Source organism: Tupaia chinensis, unplaced genomic scaffold (assembly GCF_000334495.1).
Source record: "Tupaia chinensis unplaced genomic scaffold, TupChi_1.0 Scaffold000044_1, whole genome shotgun sequence".
NCBI lineage: Eukaryota > Metazoa > Chordata > Mammalia > Scandentia > Tupaiidae > Tupaia > Tupaia belangeri.
The window spans coordinates 1,940,675-1,966,611 of record NW_006159500.1 but is presented as its reverse complement, the minus strand read 5'-3'; the positions used below and the strand labels follow the sequence as shown (position 1 = coordinate 1,966,611).

At 37.7% G+C, this 25,937-nt stretch overlaps 1 protein-coding gene across 1 annotated transcript in view; it reads left to right on the top strand.

Annotated features, from left to right (window-relative positions):
* Window positions 1-25,937, top strand: part of CCDC146 (coiled-coil domain containing 146) — a 169,552-nt gene that overhangs the window by 118,989 nt on the left and 24,626 nt on the right. Inside the window, exons 5-13 of the mRNA XM_027773352.1 lie at window positions 749-806; window positions 2,749-2,925; window positions 4,755-4,828; window positions 5,968-6,195; window positions 6,773-6,959; window positions 20,283-20,378; window positions 22,166-22,336; window positions 24,942-25,030; window positions 25,124-25,288. Of these exons, the coding sequence (XP_027629153.1) occupies window positions 749-806; window positions 2,749-2,925; window positions 4,755-4,828; window positions 5,968-6,195; window positions 6,773-6,959; window positions 20,283-20,378; window positions 22,166-22,336; window positions 24,942-25,030; window positions 25,124-25,288 (1,245 nt within the window). The remainder of the gene's footprint in view (window positions 1-748; window positions 807-2,748; window positions 2,926-4,754; window positions 4,829-5,967; window positions 6,196-6,772; window positions 6,960-20,282; window positions 20,379-22,165; window positions 22,337-24,941; window positions 25,031-25,123; window positions 25,289-25,937) is intronic.

The following is a 25,937-nucleotide window of genomic DNA, read 5'->3' as shown; positions in this document are numbered from 1 at the left end:
GAGTGATGAAGACTATTGGTGCTATTTTAGGTAGCATGGTCAGGCACTTCCATAAGAAGGCGGCACCCAGCACAGGTCTGCGTGAGGTAAGGCATGAGCTATGCAAAGATCTGTGGAAGGGCAGGACAGTTGGAGGGATCAGAGATTGCAAAGTCCCAGAAGCAAAAATTATGCTTGGCAAGAAGCCCAATGTGGTTGGATCCAGACTGGCACACAAGGAGGCTGGAGAGGCAAGTTATACAGAACCATGTAGGCTCAAGCGAGGAGTTTAAATTTTTGTCCAGGTGTGATGAGACATTTTCAAGCAGGGAAGCGACGTGATCTCATTCACGTTGTTGAAACACTGTGGTTCTGGGTGGAGAATTTACTTTAATGAGCAAAGGCAGAGGCAGGTAAGATACATGTCAGTGAGGGGAGGCTGTGGCAGCCATCCAGGCAGGGACCAGCTGATCGCAAATAACATAAAGAAGAAAAAGCTGGCAGCCACCTAGAGGGAGCCCGAGTCTAGAGGGGAGGTCTATGCTCCCAGCTATAATGTGCTGAGATATCTGCTCTAATGGGCATGTGCACAGTGTCCTGGGAGTCCTGGGGAAGATGAAGCACCTAAATGTCCCCATGGAGTCAGGAAAGTCATCCTAAAGAATGGACAGACCAGAATGGGAACAGCATATTGAGAAGAGAAAATAGTAAATTATTAACTCAGATTATGTCAAACTTGATTTCTTTTCCTTTTTTTTTTTTCGTGCAGCTTAAATGAAGAAAAAAACATCATATTAAAGGAATTTGAGAAGATACCTAAGCCAGGAGTAAGTCTTAGATGATCTAGAGTTTGATATAGCTGATTAAAATATAGCTCTATAGAAATAATAATGTTTATCACAACAGTCATGCACGGAAACATTTGAAAGTCTGAAAAGTCTTAACTGTGGATGATGCTGAATAAGTACCCAACTTCTAGAATAAATATAAGTGGTGCCTATTTTAGGCGTTAGCTATTTGGCATCCAATTTAGACTGGTTGGACAGTATCTGCTTTGTTTCCAGCAGAAAAAAGAGATTCTGTGGTTCATACTTAAAAACATTACTTTTGCTATAGTTGTAACTTTCATAGTTTCCTGAACATCTCAAGAAATTATAAGAAGTTTTTGTAAAGAAGATATATCACTTACAAGGGGACTTCAAAATGCGTGGGTAAATGCAAGTAAAGTACGAGCACATTTTGGTTCAAAAATTTTTTGAAATCCATGTATAATTTCTTCATAAAACATATTTTCTATGAACTTTTTGAAGACTCCTCATATTTCTTCCTGCAAAATAAATCATCCGAATACTTAGCTGCTGAAAATTACCACCATTTCTTATTTTTCACTTTTCTGAAATTTTCTGGCCTGAGCTGTCTCACTGAGCCTGGGTGGCCTAAGAGGGCATCATTCATGTCAACCAGTTGACAAGCTAGTTAGTCCAAGGTCACATGTTGCTGATTTGACACATGATGGTGGAAAGGTTTCCAACCCCAAAAGAGGGCAAACCCCAATGTGCAAAGACTTTTTGAGTCTCTGTTTAGATCATTTTTGGTTATATCACATTAGCCAAAGCAAGTCACATAGCTAAGTCAAGAATCAAGAGGTAGGGAAATAGGCCCTACATCTTAATGGGAAGAATGAGAAAGAATAATTGCAAAGGGATATGGGCAATAAGAATTGTGGTCATTTTTTGCTATCTATCATAGAAAATATCGGCACTTTGCAGTGCTTCTGCCTTCTGAATGGTTATATTTCAAAAGTGTATTGGTAATGGTTTCCAACCCCAGCTGTAAAAACCTGTTTAACATAGTATTAAATACAATTAATTCTATTTATCTAACCACTGGGTACAGCACTTGTTTTATAGGGAAAAGCATTTTGAATTTTAATTCCAAATCATAGAATTACTAATTTTATACTCTCCTGGCAGGACTAGAAAGCAGAGAGAAACACATAGAGCCCAGAGCAGGCGAAATGGATGCATTCATTTAGTCATTAGTAAGTAACATGTAGGCTTGCTGAGTTTAAGGCTTCTCTTGGGCCAGACCCATAGCCTACTGTTTAGAGGGCCTAGATCCCACATGGTAAACTGTGGTTCTAATCCTGGCCACATCAACTTGAAAAACATTTTGGGTGTGTGAGTATGTGTGACCAGATAACCAGACATGGGAAATAAATCCATTATGAGTTTAGAGTCAGTGAATTTGGGGAGAATGCTCATGACTTAGACAAGTAATATCAATAAGAGAGTGGAAGATTAAGAAATGTCAAGAATGGGGTACCCAAATATAATTTACCCTTATCTTTAGTTCCTATGTAACTCAGATTATGTAAGTCAGACAGTCAAAGATTGTTACACTTGATTCTGTCAGATCACAAAGCTACTAAAAACCAGACTGGATATTTCCATTAATATTTTTTGGTATGAAATATAAGTTAACTCAGAAAAAAAGAAATATTTACAGGAGGATAGGAAAGAGCACTAATGAAAAGAAGAAGAATTAAAGAAGAATTAAAATGAATTATAAGAATTAAAATCTAATGTAAAAGGCTTACTTACACATGCAGTGTGATGGTCAGAAATTGTAAGTTGTACTTTATAAGAAATCATTCACAAACTCCAAAACAAATATTATCAAAATTGTGAGTGAAATTATTTATAATTTAATTTTTAGACAGATGTTGGCTTCAACTATCTAACCTCATCATTTTCATGACTTTTAAAGGAAATAGAAAAGAAGATGAAATTATTGAAAGACAGCACTGAAGAATTACGTAAGGAAATAATGCAAAAGAAACTGGAAGTTAAAAATTTACGGGAAGATTTGACATCAAAACAAAAGCAATTAACAAAGGAGCAGAAGGAACTAGAAGAGTTGTTGGAATATCAGGTCGTCCTAAAGGTGTGCTACTTCCAGCTTATAAATATTTAAACATTGTGTCTGAATTAGTGTAAAAACACATGGGTATCAAGATTAACTACAAAGGTTTGACAGATAGGGTTATTATTACACCAGCTAGAATGCTCTGCACTGTGATTGACTTTATCAAACTAAATGTAGGCTATGGGAATTTACAAAACACCTAAGGATGTTTGGGACTATCACTCTAATTTGGAGTTCTGACTCTGGGAAAAAGCCTCTCCAGACCTCCCCAAACATTCGGTGATATTAGAAATGAGTGTCACACACGCAGTTGCTCCCTTGAAGAGCAATTACATATCCTAGCCTCTTGTGTATATGTTTATTACCTGATCCTTGTCTGTTTGGTTTCACTCCATGTCCTCTCACCATAAAAGTGGTGAGGGGGCCTATATTTATGTTGAGGAGATCATGAATTTAAATTCATTTTATTTTGAAAAATGTATATTAGCTCTCAAAACAACTTACATCAGCTACAGTTGTATTAAAAACATCTGAGACTCATTAGCTCAAAGGATAATTATGATTCACTTTGACCTGTTTTTCCTTAAGCATCTTAGAGCCCTGGGACAACATGAGTCCAGCTGCCCTAGAACATAGGAACTAAGCAGATAGGAATTTACCAGGAACCCAGTGAAGCTGAAGATTCATGTCCTCACTTGCATGAGCTTCTTCCATGGCCCTGCACCTAATTGACTGAGTCATCAGGAAAGTCATGATGCATTTTTGCATAGAAAAACAGAAAAATACATCATGACTTTCCCAATGACCTAATAGCATTTGTGTCTTATTTATTCTCTTTCTAAAAGAGAGCTACCCAAATAGTATAAATTTTAGCCTCACAACACTCTGATCTGCCCCAGAACTGAGCAGGATCCCACAGAGAAATGTCCCACTCTAGCTCACTAAGTGATGTGGTCCTCCATCCATGTATGTGTGTTACTCTGGGCCTCCAAGTCCAGTGCAATACTCATGCAGGAAGAGGCTCTTCTATAACCTCAGCCATGTATGTCAAGAATCTTGAGACTTAAGCTATACCTTCCATGAATCCACAGAGAATAGTGGAAAGTATAGTAGTTTTAGACAAACTAAGCTTCTGATTTTGGCCTTGCCACTTACTAGCTGTGCAGCTTTGGGAAAATATTTAACTTCTCATAGCATGAATCTTAGGCAAATTTCCCTAGAAGCAGAGCCCAAGATAAGTGTTAATTGAGGGAGAACTCTAAGAATTCAGTGGTGGGTAGGGATTGTTTGTGGGGGCTGAGGATAGAACTCTGGGAGAAACTGGGCCAAAATAAAGTTTCAGGAGAGCTCTAGCTTCAACCTTGCCCCATGGTGAACTCTAGATCATGAATAGCACTCCAGACACTATTCCACCCAGAGGCTAGTAGGATGAGTTTTTACATTATCACATCGGTCAGTCATTGGTCACAGCCTGCTCCCCTCTTCCCTTCACCCAATTTCTTGCCAAGGCAGTTCTGCTCAGTCAGTGGCAAGCCAATGGAGAAGAAATTAAGCATGAGAGGTTAGTAGTTAACCCCTTTAGTATCTGACTGATGCCTGTCCCTTCATAAAGGGAGTCTGAACAGAGCAACAAAAGGATTTGTTACATCCGGTTGCCTTCTGTTTAAAATGGTAACAAACAGAACTATGTTATAAAGTCATTGGGCATTGAATGGAATAGTTAAAACACAAGGGAAATATAGAAAGAACTTTACATATTGTAGTTCCTTTCACTCTCCTACTTTCTTTGTCTTAATTGCTGCTAATCCAAGACTATACAATTTATTGTGATTTCATCTCTTTACTAGGATGAACTGGTCCACCATCAAACCATTCCTGTACAAATTGCAAAGGAGATAGAAAAAATAACCCGCAAAAAAGTGTATGATTTTAATATTTTTCATCTTGAATTCCTCCCAGCCAACCCCCAAGTTATGAGTGTGAACTAAGAGTACTAATCACTTATTAGAATTTTAGAAACATCTCCTTTTGGCTCTGTCTAGCTGGTGTATATCAAATTCTTTAAAAGGAAATAGCATAGCAGATTATCATTTATAACACTTGTTTATGTCTTAAACATGGGTCAAGATTCTGTTTCTAATTTATAAATTGTATCTTTATGGAGAACTCCAGTTGTTTTAACAGAGCTGTGCAAGTGAGAAATTATTTGAACTGGTTAGAATTCTCATGGTATATCATAGAAGTAGAAGAAGAATGACTACTAGAGACAGGGAAAGATAGAGTGGGGAAAATAGAAGGATGTTGATTAACAAAAACAGAATTACAGATAGTTAAGAAGAACAATGTCTAATGTTACAAAATGCAGTGGGATAAATATTAACAGTTTTACATATATTGCAGAGTACATTTAAAAAGAGAATTCTGAATGTTCCCAACCCTAAGTAATGACAAATTGTTGAGATGATAGGTATACTAATTATTCTGATTTAATCACTACACATTGTGGTTGTGTACTGAAAACTTTCATTGTACTCCTACAAATATGTACAATTAGTATATGTTAAAATTGTTTAATTAAAAAAAAACTATGGTCTGAAAGTATGTCAGACAGTCAGCAGCCAAAAGCCCAAATATACTGACTCCTTACATTGCCCTCTGTTCTCACATGTAACACTCCCAGATATTCAGAGGTCATTGATAGTCTCAGTTTAGAAGAACCAGAAAAAGATGAAAATAAGATAAGAAAATTTTGGAGACATACTGTATTACTCTGATGGCTGATCTTAAAAGGGAAAAATGAACAAGGTACTAGTATTGGGTCTTCAAACCAAGCTTACCAGCACCAGAGCTGACAAATTCAGGTCAGTTCCAGGAGGTTGGTCAGGATGAAGGTAGAATCATGGGAGATGATAGCAGTTGGGATCTGGGGAGAAAGTAGGGAAGCTGAGTAAATCCCTGCCCTTTCTCAGTGGAGAAACCCTCTAAGTCCTACTCATCTGTGGTGTAAATTCGAAATAAGGTAAGCATGTGTGTATGTGTGTGTGTGTGTATCCCTTACAGAGAAATAGAAAAGAAGAAACTTGCTTTGGAATATGAAGTTAAAGAGCTAAATGATTCCCTAAAGAAAGTGGAAAACAAAGTTAGTGCTATCATGGAAGAAAAGGAGGATGTAATAAAGGAAGTTGAAGGCAAACGAGCATTACTTGAAGTCAAAGAACGAGAATATAGCCAGTTGGTCAAGATACTGGAATTAACCAGAGAGAACGAAGCAAGTTCACTAACCGAAAGGTGTGTTCTACATTTAAATGTTTCTTTCATTTATATTTGAGGTTTCAAAACAATCTAAACAGGTTTATGTTGATTTAATAAATACTTTTATAGACCTTTTAAATCAATGTTATCACTGATAGGAAATATTTTCCAAGCATTTTTTAAGTATTTTTCCTATCCTGATCATTTTCCTCAGTTCTGTAAGACCAAATTTTAAGGACAAAATCTGTCTTATGTTGTAAGTTTCTGTGCTTCTAATATTACTAGAGTATACAATTTAGTTACGGGATTTTATCAACAAATGAATATTTCTGAGGTAATCTTGCCTTTTTTCTAATGGGAGCAATTTTATAGTATGATTGGGGAAGTTTTGCTTCCTAGTTTTAAGTAAAATTTCATGTCAACTGGAGGTTCTGTGTCTGACAAGTGCCAACTTGCAAACATATTAATAGTTGCTCTTGGCATTATTCACAGTTTATAATTCTAGCATGGGAATAGTTCTGTAAGTATATACTGATCATGCTGTCTTGAGAAGTTTTGAAAAACATGTAGGACAGATGATGACAAGTCATGTGCATTATTTTACCTGGAACAGAGGGATCTTGGATCTCAATTTACGAAACAGTCTCATTGACAAGCAGAACTACCATGATGAACTTTCCCGTAAGCAGAGAGAGAAAGAACGAGATTTTCGAAACTTAAAGAAGATGGAGCTACTGTTGAAAGTGTCCACTGATACACTGATCCAAACTCAAGCATTGCATCAAAGGCTTCTATTAGAGGTGGGTGTTGAAAACCACTCTCTGATCTTTAAGCTCAGTGCTATCTTTTGAAGTAAAAATATTTTAGGAAGTTGTTTATGCTATCAATAAAGAAAGAAGAAAAGGGTAACAGAGAAAAGGTCATTTTAAAAATGGATCACCCTATTGTAAGGTCATAGTCCTTCACTATTTTTTTTTTCTTTTTATCTCTTTTTGCTACCACTAAATTAGAAACAAGTCTTGTTTGGATTAGACATCAACCTGGCCAGGAAAAGTTCACCGGGCCATCCAGTTCTGGAAGAGCTTAGGGAGTTGCTGCAGGGGAGGGCCAAGTGGATCACTCTCTCCAGTTGAGAGAGGCAGAATCAGTGTGGTAACATGGCAGACAAGAACAGGTGAAGAACAAATCAAATCACATAAATATAGATGAGCAGTGTCTGTACCTCCGACCAGGCATGGACAATACAGGGCCCAATGTCAGGCTACCAAGCTAATTCTATGCAGCAGTAGAGGTGAACACCAGAGGATGCTCAAGATGGCCACTACCTTTCTACTCTCAACATGGTCTCAAGAGAGGGATTTGGGTCCTGTTGCCTCTGACTCTCTTCCTTCACAGGTTATCACTCCCTGTGCTTAGTGACCAAGTGTTCCTGACAGGGCAGAGGGTCCTAGAGAGGGCTGCTGCCTAGTGCTGGAGCCTTGGTCATTGCTTCCTTTGGTGAAAGAGATGAATCAGCCAGGTGTGTAGAAACCTTACCCATTCTCTTAAGTAATGTTATACTCCACGTCCTTATGGAAGTTCATGAACTCAGAAATTTAAACAGGAATTTCCAGCTATGGTGGATACTTTTGATCCTGGTCCATGCCTGGTTCTCCTATCCTTCTGAGCTCATGAAGTTTATCTTTTTTATACCTTTTGCATATGAGTGGTCATATAACTACTTGTGGCCAATGAACTATGAACAAGAGTGACACATGTCACTTCCAGCCTAGAACATCTCATGGCCAGGGTGAACCTCTCACGCCCGGTTCTTTTTCTTCTCCTGTGGAAACTGTGGCAGTGTAGGATACAAAGCTGCTGTCAAGTGGAACAGCCAGCAAACAGTGGCCTTAGATACATCTTGTCTGGGCACAGACTTTGTAAGAAATAGCATTTGTTGTTTACAGACATGTTATTTGGCCATTGCTTAGATCTGTAGTATAACTTAGCCTGTTCTAACCAAAAGACCCATTGTCTTAAACAAAGTAGGAAAAAAATGGTTAATGCCATGAGTGTTACAAATGACTAGGCCTCGGTCTCAGATGGCATTCATAATCATTTTGTTCCTGTCTCAATGAGCCAAAATGTGTTTTTCCTGTTTGGCAAAACAGAATTCTTACCTATGTTTCTCATATACTTTTTATAGTTTTACTATAGTTCCAACAGGTAGATTGATTTGTATTACTCTGCAATCTCTTTAACTCTAGTAATGCCTTTTTGCAGAAAAGTGTCTTTTGTCTGATATTAGTACAATAATAGCAGTTATACTTGCTTTCTTTTGGTTAGATTTTCCCATGGCATTTCATTTCCCATTTTCATTTTTTGTGTGTCCTTATTTAGGTATATCTCTCAGATGAGGGAAACTTCAAAGGAATCATAGGAAAATGGAATTAAAGTACAAGTTTATTTGGTAAAAAAGGAAAAAAAAAACACATGAAATCCATGCAGTTTTTTTTTTTAATTTTAATATATGTTTTCCATGAATTTTTTGAAGATTCCTCAAAAACAGCATCTGCTTTTCAAAATCTTATCTGGTAACCAGCAGATGGTGAAATGGTTACATCACTGGACTCCCACATAGTTGACCACAGTTTGAGTCCTGTACCTGATAGCTTAAAACTCAGGCAGGATGGGGGTCGGCAGGTGGCTTGGTGGTTAAGGGTACTGGACTCCCACATGGCCAACAGCAGTTCTAGTCCCAGACCTAGCAGCTTGCTTTCTCTCTCTCTCTCTCTCTCTCTCTCTGTCCCTCTCTGGTCAAATTAAAATAAATAAAGTTGAATAAAATAATTCTTAAAAAAAAATACTCAAGCAGGGTGTGTGTGTATGCACAAAATCATGTCTTGGCAAGGAAAGATGGGTGACCTTTACCCTCCCTGGGCATTTGCTAAGTGTAGGCCCAGTCAGGAGGAAGACATCCATTTGGCACTCCAAGGAAATAAAACCCCATATCTATATTTTAAGATAGTGAGTCCAGGCGTTTTGCTTGGACATTCACCATCATGTCTTAAAGGCTGGAATATCATTCTCTTTATAAACATAAGCTCATGCCCAAGATTGTGACAACAAAATCCTCTTACTATGTAATACTTTCTGTATGCTATATTTTTTTTTGTAATTTTATACAGATATCATCTCTCTTTGCTCTGATTTGTAAGTTGCATTTTCCTCTCTTCACAACTCAGTTCCAGTGTTCAAGACAATGGTGACAACTACCATACTGAGGGGACTTTCACCATTGAATCAGATAGTCAGGTTTAGATTCTGAATTCATTGACCTTCCTAAATTTCCAGTCCTTTGAAATGAGATTATTGCACCGAAGAAAAGTGATTATGAATGTGGAATTGTGTGGTGCCAGGAATAGATTCAGTAAATACTGTTTTTCTTCCTTCATAGAAATGAATTTTTTGAAAGACTAAAGTGAATTTTATAGTTAGGACAAGATTCTGAATACGACTATTTCATTCCTATGGTGAATGCTGTATCATTATACCCTATAGATGAACATCAGAAATGTTTCTCAGTATCCACCCAATGTTATCCAAAGGACTGAAACTGCCTACTGCTCTCTGTAGGTCCTGTTCCTCCCCTGTCCAATCTAGCCTCCATTTCACTACCTAATAATGTTTTTTTTTTCTTTAGGCTTTTGCTATAGGGTACTTACACTCACACAAGAGAGACAAAAAGACAGAGAGGCAAAGTGAGAAATCACCCCCTGGGGGAATGGCCATGCCATGATCCTTTCTCCTCCGTTTTTCCCTTGGGCTTTTGGACATAGATGCATATGTGCCCAGAGTGATTTGAAAGGCACCAGGTCCAAGGTTAGAACTACTGTTGGCCATGTGGGAGTCCGGCACCTTAAGTTTACTGCTGGCCCCTGCTAAAGAATATTATTTCAGGGATCAGCAGTTAGCGTAATGGCTATGTCTCAGAACTCCCATGTAGTCAACTGTGGTTTGAGTCCCGGACCTGGTGGCTTAAACTCACACTGGGTGTGTGTGCGTACGTGCCCAAGATCCCAAGAGGAGAATGGAGAAGGGAGTAGGGCCATGCCCCCCCCCCCGGGGGGGTGTGATTTCTTGCTTTCTGTCTCTCTGTCTCTTTCTGGCAAACACACGCCCCCTATAGCAAAAACCTCTCCAAAAATAAAAAAGAATATTATTTCAAATAATATCCTTTTTTCTATTTAAAGAAGTTTTTTGTGGGACCAGCATTTGTTGTAATGGCTATGTTGTTGAACTCCCATGTAGTCGACTGAGGTTTGAGTCCTGGACCCAGCAGCTTAAACTCACACCAGGCACATGTGTGTGCATGCCCAAGATCTTGAGAGGAGAATGGAGGAGAAGGGATTGCTGCGTGGCCATCCCCACTGAGGGGTGATTTCTCACTTTCTGTCTTTCTGTCTCTCAGTCTCTACCTTTCTGGTGAGCGCACATGCCCTATAGCAAAAGCCTCTTTAAAAAAAAATAAGGTTTTTGTTTAAGGCATGTGCACTCACAGGAGAGAGACAGAGTGAGAGAGAAAGTGAGAAATCACCCCCAGAGAGAATGGCCACACTGAAATACCTTCTTCTCTGTTCTCTTCCCAGGATCTTGGGCACACATGTACATGTGCCCAGCATGATTTTCAAGCTACTGGGTCCAGAACTCAAGCCATGGCCAGCCATGTGGGAGTTCAGCAATGTAACCACTACAACATATGCTGGCACCCCCAATAATATTAAGTGACACATTCATGTGTCATTCACCTGTATTCAATGAATCCTTATTTCACAAAATCATAGAATAAAGGAATAAGGAATCAACGATTATATGGTCTGATCAAGGTAAATAGATTTCAACCCAAGTGTCAACTTCATTCATAGGGTGGTAGCTCCCTATAGTGATCACGTTGCAAAGAATTCTCAGGCCCAGTGCTGGCCTGTCAGATAGGAGTGGTTGATTAATGATGTCTGCACCAGGATTTTCTAGAAAGATGTGGGACCGGAAGCTGGCATGATGGTTAAGGGCGCTGGACTCTCACATGGCTGACTGCAATTCAAGTCCCAGACCTGGCAGCTTGCCTTCTCACCTTCACTCTTTTTTTTTTTCCCTCTCTGGTCAAATTAAAATAAATAAGTAAATAAATAAAGTTAAATAAAATCTTATAAAAAAAGAAAAAAGAAAGATGTTCCATGTAGTTCCTGTTCATAAGCAAGTGCTATTTCTTCAGCTGCTTCTGTTGGTATATTGTCATATCCTAAATAACATGCTTATAATGTTGTTACTTTAGTACTTTAGGGCTCGCTTTTGCTTTTAGATTTGTCTTGACCTCACTATAAATGGGGATTTGGCTCTTTTTCAGACGATTGCTCACCACACACAAATTTCTTATTCCTCAGAAGATCCAGTAGTTTTAAGTCTTAATTATGATTAGTTCCAAAGTTAGTGTTTATTATGAATATGTAAAGGCATTTATACCTGAGCCATGTAATATTATAAAATTACCCTTCCTTACAAAATGTATTCCCAGGAAGTTCTAAACATCTTGATTTTTTATTTGCATAACTTTCTGTGTATGTATCACTTGTTCAACCTCAGACTCTTCCCCAGTTACAAAAATTTCTTCTCAATATGTTAAAACACACCTGATGGTCTATTTTTTTAATTTTCTTGAAGAAATCATATCTGAGTCTTGTCAATGACCTCTAGCCAAAGAACAGCAGAAGCGCACCTATAACTGAGCTGACATTATTACATGTTGTAGGCAGGGAGAACACACACCATGGGAAATTTTAGAGTCTTAGTACAAAGTGTTAGAAAGGACTTACAGGATTTGGACTTGTATTAGGTGATTTTGGGAAATGTGACTTTGCCCCTAATTTGGATGTTGTCAGGAAATGAGAGTAATTACATGGTTGGACATCTTACTAAATCTTAACTTTAAAGAGATACGATTAGATGAAAGCTAGAGCTGTAATTGGTAAATAAGGCCGTATGTGGGAAACGTGTGATACTTTGTGGCTTGGACAATGGCCCTGTTTGTGTTTAAACACTGTAATGGAACGGTCTGTTTTTGTCTTGATCATCATGATCACAGAGCCGCTTTGTCTGAAATTGATGTTTTATGAAATTGCTTATGTTCAACAGGAGAGCACTAAGGCAGAGCTGTGAATTGCAAGTCAGCTCCCAAATATCAGGGGATGATTTTCTTTCTCAACCTTCTGGCTTGTTACAAACTATTCTCATTTCCCTATTGTTGACTGCCACCCTCTCATCTTTTTCTGTTTTTTAAAATTATTTTATTTAACTTTATTTCATTTGACCAGAGAGGGACAGAGTGAGAGAGTGGGAAAGTGAAAAAGCAAGCTGCCAGGTCTGGAACTTGAACCACACACAGTTAGTCATGTGGGAGTCCAGTGCCCTTAACCACCACGCCACCTGCCAGCCCTGCCACCCTCTCATCCTATGAACCTTACTCCATCATCTTGGTGGCACCCTTCATCTCTCTTTCTCTCTCTCTCTCTTTTTTTAAGTACTATTTTGAGTAAATTTAATATAAATCAAACAGATGTAGTATTCTGCAATTTATATTTTCACTCTATATTTTTTTTCTGGATATATCCTGTTGATTGGTTTATTTATCTCTATCGTTCTGTTTTATTTCCTATGTAAATAGTATACTGATTGACATTTATGTTGTTTCTGATTTTTATCTATTACATACAGTGATTCAAAAAGAGCTGCATTTATATTTTCTTAGACGTACTGCAGGCATTTTTCTAGGATGCACTTTTTTTTTTTGGAGAGGTTTTTTGCTATAGGGCACCTGTGCTCGCCAGACAGACAGAGAGAGGACAGAGAAACAGAAAGCGAGAAATCACCCCCCAGGGGAGATGGCCACGCTGCAGTCCCTTCTCCTCCATTCTCCTCTCGGGATCTTGGGCACACACACACATGCGCCCGGCGTGAGTTTTAAGCCACCGGGTCCGGGACGCAAACCGTGGTTGACTACGTGGGAGTCCAGTGACACAGCCATTACACTAACTGCTGGTCCCGAGGATGCACATCTTGGAGGGAAATCATAGGAAACGGTTTGCACAGCTATACATTACTAGATATGAGTAAATTGTTCTCAAATTAATAATGCCAAGTTATATTCTCTGTGACAATGCTTTAAATCTCCCATTTTTTACAGTTTTGCAGAACTTGAAACTTAGAAATTTTAAAAATTTTGTCATTTATGAGTATCGAATTTTTTTTCTTTAATTGGTATATTTTTAATGAATTTTTTAAAATTTTATTTATTTTTAATTAATTTATTATTTTTAAAATTTCACTTTCTTTTTTTTTTTTTTTTTTGGAGAGGTTTTTTGCTATAGGGAGCGTGCGCTCACGGGACAGACAGAGACAGACAGAGAGATAGAAAGTGAGAAATCACCCCCCAGGGGGGATGGCCACGCCGCAATCCCTTCTCCTCCATTCTCCTCTTGGGATCTTGGGCATGCACGCACACGTGCCTGGCGTGAGTTTAAGCCACCGGGTCCGGGACTTGAACCACGGTTGACTATGTGGGAGTCCAGCGACATAGCCATTACACTAATTGCTGGTCCCAATTTTCACTTTCTTTTATACATTCTCATTATTTAGATTACAAAGTGAATATTTCAACAGGTGAACATTTCTCCCTAGTCCCATTGATAAAACTATAAAAATATCTTCAACAGATAATACCACATTTCTTTGTGACTTCATCTCTTTTCTGTTTTGGATCCCCTATTTCATGGGACTATTCTTTCTCTTAGCTTATCCTTCCTTTCTGTGTGGGAGCATACCTTCTATTAGCTTCCTGAGAAAATGTGAATGAACATTATTTTACTTTATTATTTTCAGTCACTATACATTCAATCAATATACATTGCTACTGTTTGTAAAGTGAATTTACTCAACATGAATACACGTCACACCAGTCTAGTTGAAGATACTATATACATTATTGACAGATAATCATCCATTTCTGTGTCCCATAAATGTCGTTTAAGACCTTTTATGTCAGAAAATCTTACATGTCAGAAAATATTTTTCCTTTATACTAGCCACATAGTTAACTAATAAGTGGATATAGAATTTTAGGTTGGAAATCATTTTCCCCAAAAATAGAGGCATTGATCAGTTATCTCCCAAGTTGTGGAGTCACTGTTGGGAAAACTTGGTATCATTATACTTCTCGATTATTTTTTAATTTTAAATAATTTTTTTTCCATGCTGGAAACTTGTAGGATCTTTTACTTGCCTCAAGATTTTAAAAATTTTACAATGATGTTATTACATGTGGGTCTTGTACGTTTATCAATTGTACTGAACCTCAGTTTGTTCACTGTACATGGAAATCTATTCTATTTTTTCTATTCTGTCTTTTTTATATCCTTTTAAGCAGATGTTGAGCCTTCTAAAACAATGCTCTAATATCCTTGTCTTTTTTATTTTCTATTCTTTATCATTTTGACTTGCTACATAGAAAATTTTTTCAACCTTTACTTCCTAACCTGTCTATTCTCTCATTCTCCTATATTTTATATTTTCATGAGTTCTTTATTTTCTGACTGTTTCTTTTTTATATTGTCCTTATTCTTATTTTCTTTTAGTTCACCGAGGATACTAATCATACCTTCTCTTTCTTTTTTTTTTTTTTTTTGGAGAGGTTTTTTGCTATAGGGAGCGTGCGCTCACGGGACAGACAGAGACAGACAGAGAGATAGAAAGTGAGAAATCACCCCCCAGGGGGGATGGCCACGCCGCAATCCCTTCTCCTCCATTCTCCTCTTGGGATCTTGGGCATGCACGCACACGTGCCTGGCGTGAGTTTAAGCCACCGGGTCCGGGACTTGAACCACGGTTGACTATGTGGGAGTCCAGCGACATAGCCATTACACTAATTGCTGGTCCCAATTTTCACTTTCTTTTATACATTCTCATTATTTAGATTACAAAGTGAATATTTCAACAGGTGAACATTTCTCCCTAGTCCCATTGATAAAACTATAAAAATATCTTCAACAGATAATACCACATTTCTTTGTGACTTCATCTCTTTTCTGTTTTGGATCCCCTATTTCATGGGACTATTCTTTCTCTTAGCTTATCCTTCCTTTCTGTGTGGGAGCATACCTTCTATTAGCTTCCTGAGAAAATGTGAATGAACATTATTTTACTTTATTATTTTCAGTCACTATACATTCAATCAATATACATTGCTACTGTTTGTAAAGTGAATTTACTCAACATGAATACACGTCACACCAGTCTAGTTGAAGATACTATATACATTATTGACAGATAATCATCCATTTCTGTGTCCCATAAATGTCGTTTAAGACCTTTTATGTCAGAAAATCTTACATGTCAGAAAATATTTTTCCTTTATACTAGCCACATAGTTAACTAATAAGTGGATATAGAATTTTAGGTTGGAAATCATTTTCCCCAAAAATAGAGGCATTGATCAGTTATCTCCCAAGTTGTGGAGTCACTGTTGGGAAAACTTGGTATCATTATACTTCTCGATTATTTTTTAATTTTAAATAATTTTTTTTCCATGCTGGAAACTTGTAGGATCTTTTACTTGCCTCAAGATTTTAAAAATTTTACAATGATGTTATTACATGTGGGTCTTGTACGTTTATCAATTGTACTGAACCTCAGTTTGTTCACTGTACATGGAAATCTATTCTATTTTTTCTATTCTGTCTTTTTTATATCCTTTTAAGCAGATGTTGAGCCTTCTAAAACAATGCTCTAATATCCTTGTCTTTTTTATTTTCTATTCTTTATCATTTTGACTTGCTACATAGAAAATTTTTTCAACCTTTACTTCCTAACCTGTCTATTCTCTCATTCTCCTATATTTTATATTTTCATGAGTTCTTTATTTTCTGACTGTTTCTTTTTTATATTGTCCTTATTCTTATTTTCTTTTAGTTCACCGAGGATACTAATCATACCTTCTTTTCTCTTCTTTTTCTTCCTGCATAGACTTTATTTTCTTTAAACTATTTCTATCTCAATTTTATGGTTGTGGTGGGCATTGGTTGGTTGGTTTGGTATTTGCTTTTTTGTGTTTTTGTCTTTTCTCTTATTAGAATTTTTCCTTCAATATATGGCAACCCTTGACTATCTGCTTACTTTAAGCATGAAATGCTATAAAGCTACATGAAACTGTTTCTGATAGTGAGGCTTGTCACCAATAAGTTGATCTGGCTGTGCACAATATATGAAATGAATTACCCTTAACTAAAAAGAGTTTGTAATGGGCTGCTCACAAGTTACTGTTCAGGTTTTAACAAATAAAAGCTCTTTATGACATTACTAGCTAGTAAGTACACAGAATAGCACCCATAGAATATAAAATGATTTCATATTAGATGACTATATTATTCCTGAATTAAAATCCTATATTAAAAGTCTCTTCACTGATTTCAAGAAAAATCTGTTTTTGTCCTAGTTTCAGTAAGGGACTAACTTCCTCTTTGACCTTATGACTTATAATTAGCCTAGCCACTGACCACAGCTGGCAGTACTTGAAAACAGGAGTGGGTCAGGTCAGTCACTCCTAGCCTGGTGAACATCTCAGATTTGCGTGCATTCCAAAGAGGGAGATAAAAGGTAAGCATGAAGGGCCCTGGCTATCCTTCAGAATTTATCTTCCCCTAGGGATTGTTGTTTGATTTTCTTGTGGCATTTGACTATCCCAGAAACTCAAGACACAAGCCTCATGAAAGCTTGGATTTTTTTTTCCCAAATATCAAAGCATTAAACAGAGTGTCACTGGTAACAAACAGTTGGGATGTTAACTAGCAAAACGTCTAACTTCTTAACTTTCATGAAAGTTACCGATATTTGTTCACACATTGAAAATATCTGGAATAGACACCAAAGCTATTAACAGTGTTTTCTGAGGGAAGTATTTAAAATAGAAGTAAGGAGCAAAAGATGATTAATTTCTTACTTCACACAGTTGTGTTGTTTGATTACAATAAACACTTTTCTTAAAGTGTGAAATGTTACTCTATAAAAATGAAACCAATGTATTAAATAAGCTTAGAAAATCTGCTAATGTATGGATATATACAATTTAGGCCAAAAGTAGTGGTAAATATCTCAAGTCACCTCAGACTACATAATTAAAACTTCAGTACTTTTTTTCTTCCTCTCTGCAATGGTTTCCTTCCAAAAAATATATCAGTTAGGTTTGCATTTTGGCTTGAGCAAGTCACAGAAACTTAGCTATAATGGCTTCACAAAATAAAAAAGTCCAGAGATTGGTACACTGGGTAACTTCACATAACAAAGCATCCAGGGTTATTTTAACTCCTTTTTTGGTCATGATTTTATATACGTTTCTTCTCCACGTTAGCAAAGTGACCATTCTACCTTAAAGCATAAGCTCGTACAAGACGCAGGGAAGGCAGAGAGCAAAAGGTACATGTAGCTGACATGACCTGCTCTTTTTATCAGAAAAAGTTACTTTCCCAGGAGCCCTATGCAACAGACTTCCATTTACTTGTCCTTGCTCATATGATCGCCCCCACCCCGCAAAGCAATCTGAGACATTTGCAGCTCTGAATAGAAATGGAGTTCTGTCAATAAGATCAAAGGCGGATATTGCCAAGGCACCCAGGATGCTCTCCTACCCATGCCACCCCCAGTTATCTCTTCCACAAACCAAGCATACCTAATTCTTGCCTAAAACTAGAGGGCTGGGCTTTATGGAGAGTTGGAAAAGGTGTCGGAGAAGCAGCTAGCTTCTCATGGTAATACCTGTACTTCAGAACATTGGCAATCAGCAAAATGTCCAAGACCTCAAACTAGAAAAACCTGTCCAGAGCCTTTAGTTGACATAGCAGTTGGTGAGTGTGTTCTAATCATATTGTCTGTAAAAATCTTACCAGCTGTCCTAGTCCCAGTTAGCATTCATGTGCAGACTGGCCTATACTCGCCAGCAGAGAACCAGAGGGAAACTCAGGATGCTTGTTGGTCTTCCTGTGTCTAGGAGGGCTTAACTTAGTTTTCCACAAGGAAAAATCAAGCTCATCCTTGCTGACTTCTCACCTTTTCCAGGAGGTCTTTCCTGACTATTCAGCTTTATATCAAGTTCTCCCTTTTCTACTCTGCTATACAATTATCTGTTCATTATAACCACAAAATTCTGTGTATTGTTATATGTGTTTCACAAGACCATGTCTCGTCGTCCTCAGTCGTTTTTGTTTCTCAGTGGCCAGTACCCTCTGGTATGAGAGTCCACAGGACATCACTGGGCACCTGAGGGTACAGAAGGGGCTACTGAAGGCACACTGATTCATGGATGATGGAGCTTCAAAAGACACACCGTAACCATTTTAAAATACCAGCATGGTCTTCAGAAATATCCTGTTAGGTGACTGTTAAATAACTAAACAGTGTGATTGATATTTTCTCCTTAGGGCAAGGTTTTGCCAGTATTTAACCTTAGTGCCTAGAAGTATGTGCTGTCACAGAAGGAAATGAACCACATCAGCTTGGAGCTATGTGCTTTTATTATAAAAGCCAACTCTAGCACCTGCTCTGTGGGCTGGTTGCTAAGGTAGCCAGATCACACATGGCCAACTGCATGGCTCAAGTCCTAGACCCAGCAGCTTGAGAAACACACCAAACGCATATGTGTGTGCACGAGATCCCAAAAGGAAAAAGGGAACACAGAGAGGATTGCAGCATGACCATTCCCCATGGAGGCTGCTTTCTCTTCTCCCCCTCTCTCTGGAAAGAGCACACACCAGCTAGCAAAAATACACACACACACACACGCACACACACACACACACACACACACACACACCTGTATACATACATACATAAAACCTGCTCAACTCAAAACTTGCTCCAAGTCAAATAGGCCTTTAGCACCCCAAGATGACCCTGACCCTTGCTGTAGCCTTGGATGGCACCTCTTCTCCCAACAGCTACCATGTGTCCTCCCCTCTGCACACTTCAGAAAGAAATCTGACAAACTCATTACTAATAGGGCAAAAATACTGACAGAATGAGATGTTGCCTTCTCTTAAAAGTACTTGAACACAGAGTAAAAGTGCAAGCCAATACAACAGAAATGTAATGGTGAAATGTTAAGTATCAGAAAATAATTAAGAGGATTTCTTTTGTGTAAGAACTTTCCTGATGCTTATCCAACTACTATATATAAGTAAACTATTCTGTTATTAATCGCATCTATGTTTTTCTTTTGCCTATAGAACTTCATAAATGAACTCACATTTTATGAGTATACTAGCTATTATTTGAATAGTCATAGTATATGCATGTTTCCAAAGTGCTGAGCCATGAGTTAGAGAGGCAGTACAATGCAGTGCTAAGTTCATGGGATCAGAGTCTAACTGCCTAAATTTACACCTGCACCACGGACAAACTTTGCTTACATGTATTTGTGTCTCAATTGATTACCTACCTCATGGATTTATTGTGAGGATTATGTAAGATCATATATAATCATATAGAATATTGCTGAACACTTAGTCAATGTTCCATAAATATTAACCATTAGTAAAACGTTTTTCTTAATGGATAATAAATATTTGTAGCTAATGAGTCTCAGGTTTCTATGTTTTAGTTTGCCTTGACTTTATAAAAAAAGTATTTAGCATGACAGAAAGTTCCAGTAAAATTACAAATCATGGGGCCAGCTGGTGGTATGGTAGTTAGGCAGCTGCATCCCACGTGGCCAACTGCACAATTCAAGTCCCAGACCCAGCAGCTTGAAAAACACACTAGATGCACATGCATACATGCCCCAAATTCTGAAAACATGGAGAAATGAAGGAAAAGGGAGTGTGGCATGACCACTCCCCCTGAGGAGGGGAGGGGAGGAGGCTCTCCCTCCCTCTCTCCCTCTCTCTCTCTCTCCAGCAAGCATATGCACACTGTAGCAAAAATTTAAAAATAAAAAGATTACAAATCATGATTTGATCCCATTTTCAAAAGTTTGTGATGGAGTTGACTATATGGCATTAATGATTTCCTTTCTTTTATAAATACTGGTTTTAAATTTTGATTTCCAGATTGAAGCTATCCCTAAAGATGACACTACACTATCTGAAAGAAGGAGAGAGCTCCACAAGGAAGTTGAAATAGCTAAGAGGAATTTGACCCAACAGGTTAGTATTAATTCTCATTTAGATTCCTAAGAATGGCTAATACAAAGTTGTATTTTTTTTGGTTGTTTTTAAAGGTTTAACTTTATTTATTCATTTTTATTTGACCAGAGAGGGACACAGAAAAAGAGAGGAAAGTGAGAAAGCAAGCCACCAGGTCCGGAACTTGATCCATGGTCAGCCATGTGGGAGTCTAGCATCCTTAACCACTACACCACCTGCCAGCCTCCGAGTTGTGTTTTGAAATCTCATTAGTAAGAGAGTCTTTAAGAGAGGATGATCCTGTTCAATGTGGGCCTTTGTTTACTCAGAGTACACTTTAATCCCACATGAAATTTGAGGAAAAAAGAATGTGTTTGAACTGGCAAAAAGTATACAAACTAATTAGTTTTTAAAATAAAAGGGCTATTGATCAGTTTACCCACAAAAAAATATCAATTCAATTAAAAGATAGGAAAAGGAGTTTAACAGACAATTCTCTATAGAAGACACACAAATAGCCCCAAAGCATATGAAAACATGTTTGACATTTCATGTATCATTTCTTATTATAAGGGAAATGCAAATCAAAACCATGATGAGGTACACTTAACCCCAGTTAGAATGTCTAAAATCAAGAAACTAAATAATGATAAGTGCTGGCAAGGCTGTGGTGAAAAAAGGGAACTCTCTTTCACTGGTGGGAATGTAAATTAGTACATCCACTTTGGAGAACAATATGCAAATTCCTTACAAATAGAACTACCATACAAATAGAACTACCATACAACCCAGTAACTCCACTTTTAGATATTTACTCAAAGGATAGAAAAACCCTTAGTCAGAAAAACACTTGCATATTCATGTTTATTGCAGCACTATTTACAATCACTAGGACATAGAATCAACCCAACTGTCCAAAAATAGATTATTGGATTGAAAAACCATGGCATATATATATACTCTGTGGAATACTACTCATCTATAAAAAATAATGAAACCCTAACATTTGATACAAAGTGGACCAATATGGAAGATCTAATGCTAAGTGAAGCAAGTCAGACTATGAAAGACAGACTTTGTATGAGCCCACTCAATAAGTGATTATATCAATATACTTACTGATTATCTACACTCTATGCCAGAAACTGAAAGTTTGAAAAAGATAGTCGCAGGGAGGGCAACAGTAGATACTAAAGATAGTAAGGATAGGGGTAATATGGGGGTGGATAATGAAGGGAGGGAGGGAAATAGGAATAAAAAGGGGGAAAAAAAGTACATTTAATTGCCAAAACAATGAAAAGCTATTTGCTGCTGATGATATGCAAAGGAATGTCTTTGTCTTGACTGATATGTATGGTAATCATGCTGGAAAAAGAAATGATATACACTGTAAAGATATATGTGATTAAATATAATATAAAATTAATTCATTAATTAAAAACAAACAAAAAAGGGCTATTGGTTATATTAAAAGTAAACAAATGTTTTATCTTTCCAATATATAACAAAAGATTTGTAAACTTTGTTTATTCAAGCTACTATCGAAGTATTTTAAAACATACTTTTATGTCTCCTCTTTTTCTTAAGGGTATTTGCAAACAAATATAACCTGAACAAGAGAAGGCTCTATCATATTAACCCATTGGTTTGCACATTGTTTTATAAAACAAAAGGAAAAAAATTAAATTAAGGCAGAATTGTTTTAGTAAATTAAAGTCTATATGGGAATTAAAAAGATAGCCTAAGATACTTAGACCTATAGCATTTCTTCAAATAAATTATAATTATTATCTTATGTTTTTCAAAAGAAAGTCCTCTCAGACACTGAGTCTAAGTTAGTAGAACAACAAATTGCAGAAGAAAACAAGCTTATAAAGGAGCAGGAGAACATGCGAGAGCTGGTATTCAACCTTGTTCGGATGACTCAAATCAAGATTGATGAAAGGGAGCAAAAGTCCAAGGATTTCCTGAAAGCTCAGGTAACTGCATTTTTGTAACCATTCATTAATCGCTACAAGTTCAGAGTAGCCTCATTTTAATTCAGCATTCATTAGAATGTTAATTGTAAGTGGTCTTCAAGTGCCAGTGACTAATTCTTCCCTAAATGACTCAATAGTGCACTGAGAAATAGATCCCAGGTTTAGTTATCAATAGTCAACAATCCAGAGGGGGAAAGAGATAGATCAATGACAACGAGCAAAGAATTTGAACAGATGGCAATTGCATTAAGAAGAAGGTGTAGGGGCCAGCAGGTGCCACAGTGGTTAAGGTACTGGACTCTCACATGGTCTACTGTGGTTTGAACCATGGACCCAGCAGCTTCAAAAATCACCCAGGCACGTGTGCATCCCAAGGGAAGAATGGAGGAGAAGAGACTGTGGCATAGCCATCTCCCCTTGAGGGCGAGTGATTTCCTCATTTTCCCTCTGTCCATCTGTCTCTCTCTCTCTCCAGTAAGCACACACTCTCTATTGCAAAAATCTTAAAAGAAAAAATGAATATGAAAGGACAAAGTACTGAAACAGAATTTATCATGTGACCCAGATGTTGGCTGTTTCTAAGTACAACTTTTGTTGTAAGTATGCATGATTCAGGGATGGCATTTCTTCTCCATCTGCAGAAAGCACTCACACCAAGCATTAGTGAACAGTGAGCTAAAGTCAATTTTGCAGAGTAGACTTGAAGCTCTGCATCACACTACCCCAAAGGAAACTTCACATCCCCCTTTATTTTTTTCCATCTTTACATCTGAGAAACTGAAAGAAGTTCTGCATGGTTGGCACATGGGAAGATGGGCAGAAGACAATGAGACCAGTATTTATTATTTTTTTCATTTGCCATAAAACAAGTGAGCTTGCAGGGAGATGGGGTGGGGGCGTGATCTGGAGCATGTGCACACATGTATCTGGCATGTTTTTTTCAAGTTGCTGGTTCTGGAACTTGAACCATGTGGTCAGCCATGTGGGATCCCCCAGCCTTAACCAGTATGCTATAAGTTGGCCCTATGTGTTTATTCTTCACATATTCAGTTACTTAAATATCCGTGTCTTTCTGACTCTCATCCTCACTGAGAACGAAATTGCTACACATCAAGCTTAGCTCCAATGACTAGTTTCTTTTCAGTCATGCCAAATGGGTTTTGTGCTCTTGGTCCTTGAGAGAAGGCTGACAGAAACTGTTTTCTTTAGTTTCTATCAGCAAATACCTCATTTTTGAATGTTTCTTATCCTAGATAAGACCCACTGTCTTTAAATTTGAAGAACATAACTACTGTATTTAGTACTACTGTACATTTTTAGAACTTTAGAACTATAACTGCTTTCAGAGCTGCAGATGGAATGGTGGTTATGGGTACTGGACATGGCTGACTGCAGTTTGAGTCCCGGACCTGGCGACTTGCTTGCATTCTTTCTCTCTCTCTCACTCTGTCCCTCTCTGGTCAAATTAAATAAAGTTAAACAAAATAATTCTTTAATAAAAAAAAGAATTATAACTGCTTTCTTCTAAAATCTTTATATGTAACTTAACACCTTACAGCTGGTTTCAACATGGTGCTTTGTTGTGTAGGAAGATATCCACATACTCAATATACAAAAGAATGAAAAAGCACTTTAAATCATTGCCTCAACCTTTCACGAATTACCATAGAGGGTTCAATTCATAACATTTCTCAAAACTTACAAGTCTTCTTCCCTTTTCTCTCTCATAAACCCCACACCCACATAGACTAGCTGGGCAGTCCATAATCATTCTTCCTCTCTCTCAAACGTTCCGCAAACTTCCCCTCAACCCCAACCTGTCTGGGCTCTTTTCTTCTCTCTCTTCTTTCTCTTCAAGGAATGCTTTGTTCTAGTCCATGTGAATCAATGCAGCTGGGCTAGGAATTGTCAGATCTCCCCTCTAGCCCTCACCCCAATTTGCCCAACCTAGCAGTGAGAAACATGCTCACCCATCCAATGCCAACGAATGGACATGGAGACAGGAGGTATGGCAAAGCTGACTTTAATGGTGGTCCTGCAAGATTGGGTGCCTGATGAGCAGGCATCAAAATGGTTACAAAAAGCAACTTAATCCCTCGTGCTCAAAGTCCCTTACCCAGTTCCCCATTGGCTGAGTACTATGGGGTGTACAATCTTCCAAGACATCGCCTGAGTTTTACTATCCCCTGATAAGGCATTTATTGTCCCCTTCCTTCTCCTGTTCAATGAAATGGCACAGGCTCAGGATAAGCCCACAACAAAAAGATCTACCAAATGTCCTGAGGTGGGAGAAGAACTAGGAAGTAAAAAGGAACAAAGGGATGATGACCAACCACCATCTTGAGAAGTAATTTCTCAAGAGTGACCTGTTTTTGGATTTCATTTGCTCAGGAACTTTCTGGGAATGTGTACTGTCTGGGGTTGTCACATCTGCAAGTTGCTTAAGCAATTTTTGTTAAGCTATTCTTGAAAATGAATTACTTAGGCTATTTTCTTACACCAGCAGGCCAAAGTAGGATTTCCTTAATAGACGGGAATGATATGAGGTAAAGCTGGGAGTATTCATATGTTGTTGTTTATTTCACACAAAATTCTTACATTTCAGCAAAAACATACCAACAGTGTTAAGGAAATCAAAGCAAAGGATCTTGAAATCAGGATACACAAAAAGAAAAAACGTGAAATTCATCGGAGGTAAAAGAATTACATAATGATGTATCTACTGAGGTGGGGGACAAAACTAATTTTTATTTCACAAGTTTTGAAAAACACTTTGTATTTTCACAGACTCAGAGAATTTGCTAAATTGTATGACACTATTCGAAATGAAAGAAACAAATTTGTTAACTTGCTTCACAAAGCTCACCAGAAAGTAAATGAAATAAAGGAAAGGCATAAAATGTCATTAAATGAACTTGAGATTTTAAGAAACAGTGCAGTTACTCAAGAAAGGTAAGTATTACAATCTTTTTTTTTTTTTTTTTTTTTTTTTTCAGTTGAGAGGGAATTTGTGCCAGAGGAGGAGGGTGAGAGAGAGAGAGAAGGATTTTTGATGGAATCTCACCACTTCACTATCCTCCTGCCCCTGCCTCTCAGTGTGTGAGGACCACAGGTGTGCATCACCACCCACCTATTTCACTTGGGCTGGGAACCAAATCCAAGCCTCCCATGTGGCCTCAGCCACTATGCAGAGATGCCCTCCTGCTTGTGCCACTGCCCTAGGCCTATTGCCTTTTCAAAGGCTTGTCCTTCTGATTTATTTGAACTTTGTCCCGGAGATTATAAAACAGAAAACAATAGTCTTTTAAAGAGCTGGAAAAGCCCTTGTTCAAACATCTTGTTTATAGATGATAATCTAAGCACCTGAACACAGTTCCCGATCCTTCTATTTAGGAGACTTTTTGTTGTTGTTGTTAGATGAGTGAAAAACCTGTAATATATATTTAAGCTTACTAGGATTTTCATCTGCTCAATTACAAAGAAAAACACAAATCCAGTAATTTCCATTTGAAGTTTGGAGGCAATCAAATTATTTATTAAATAGCTTTCCCAGGTTGTAGATTTAAAGCATCTAATGTGCTTATAGAAAGAGAAAACAACA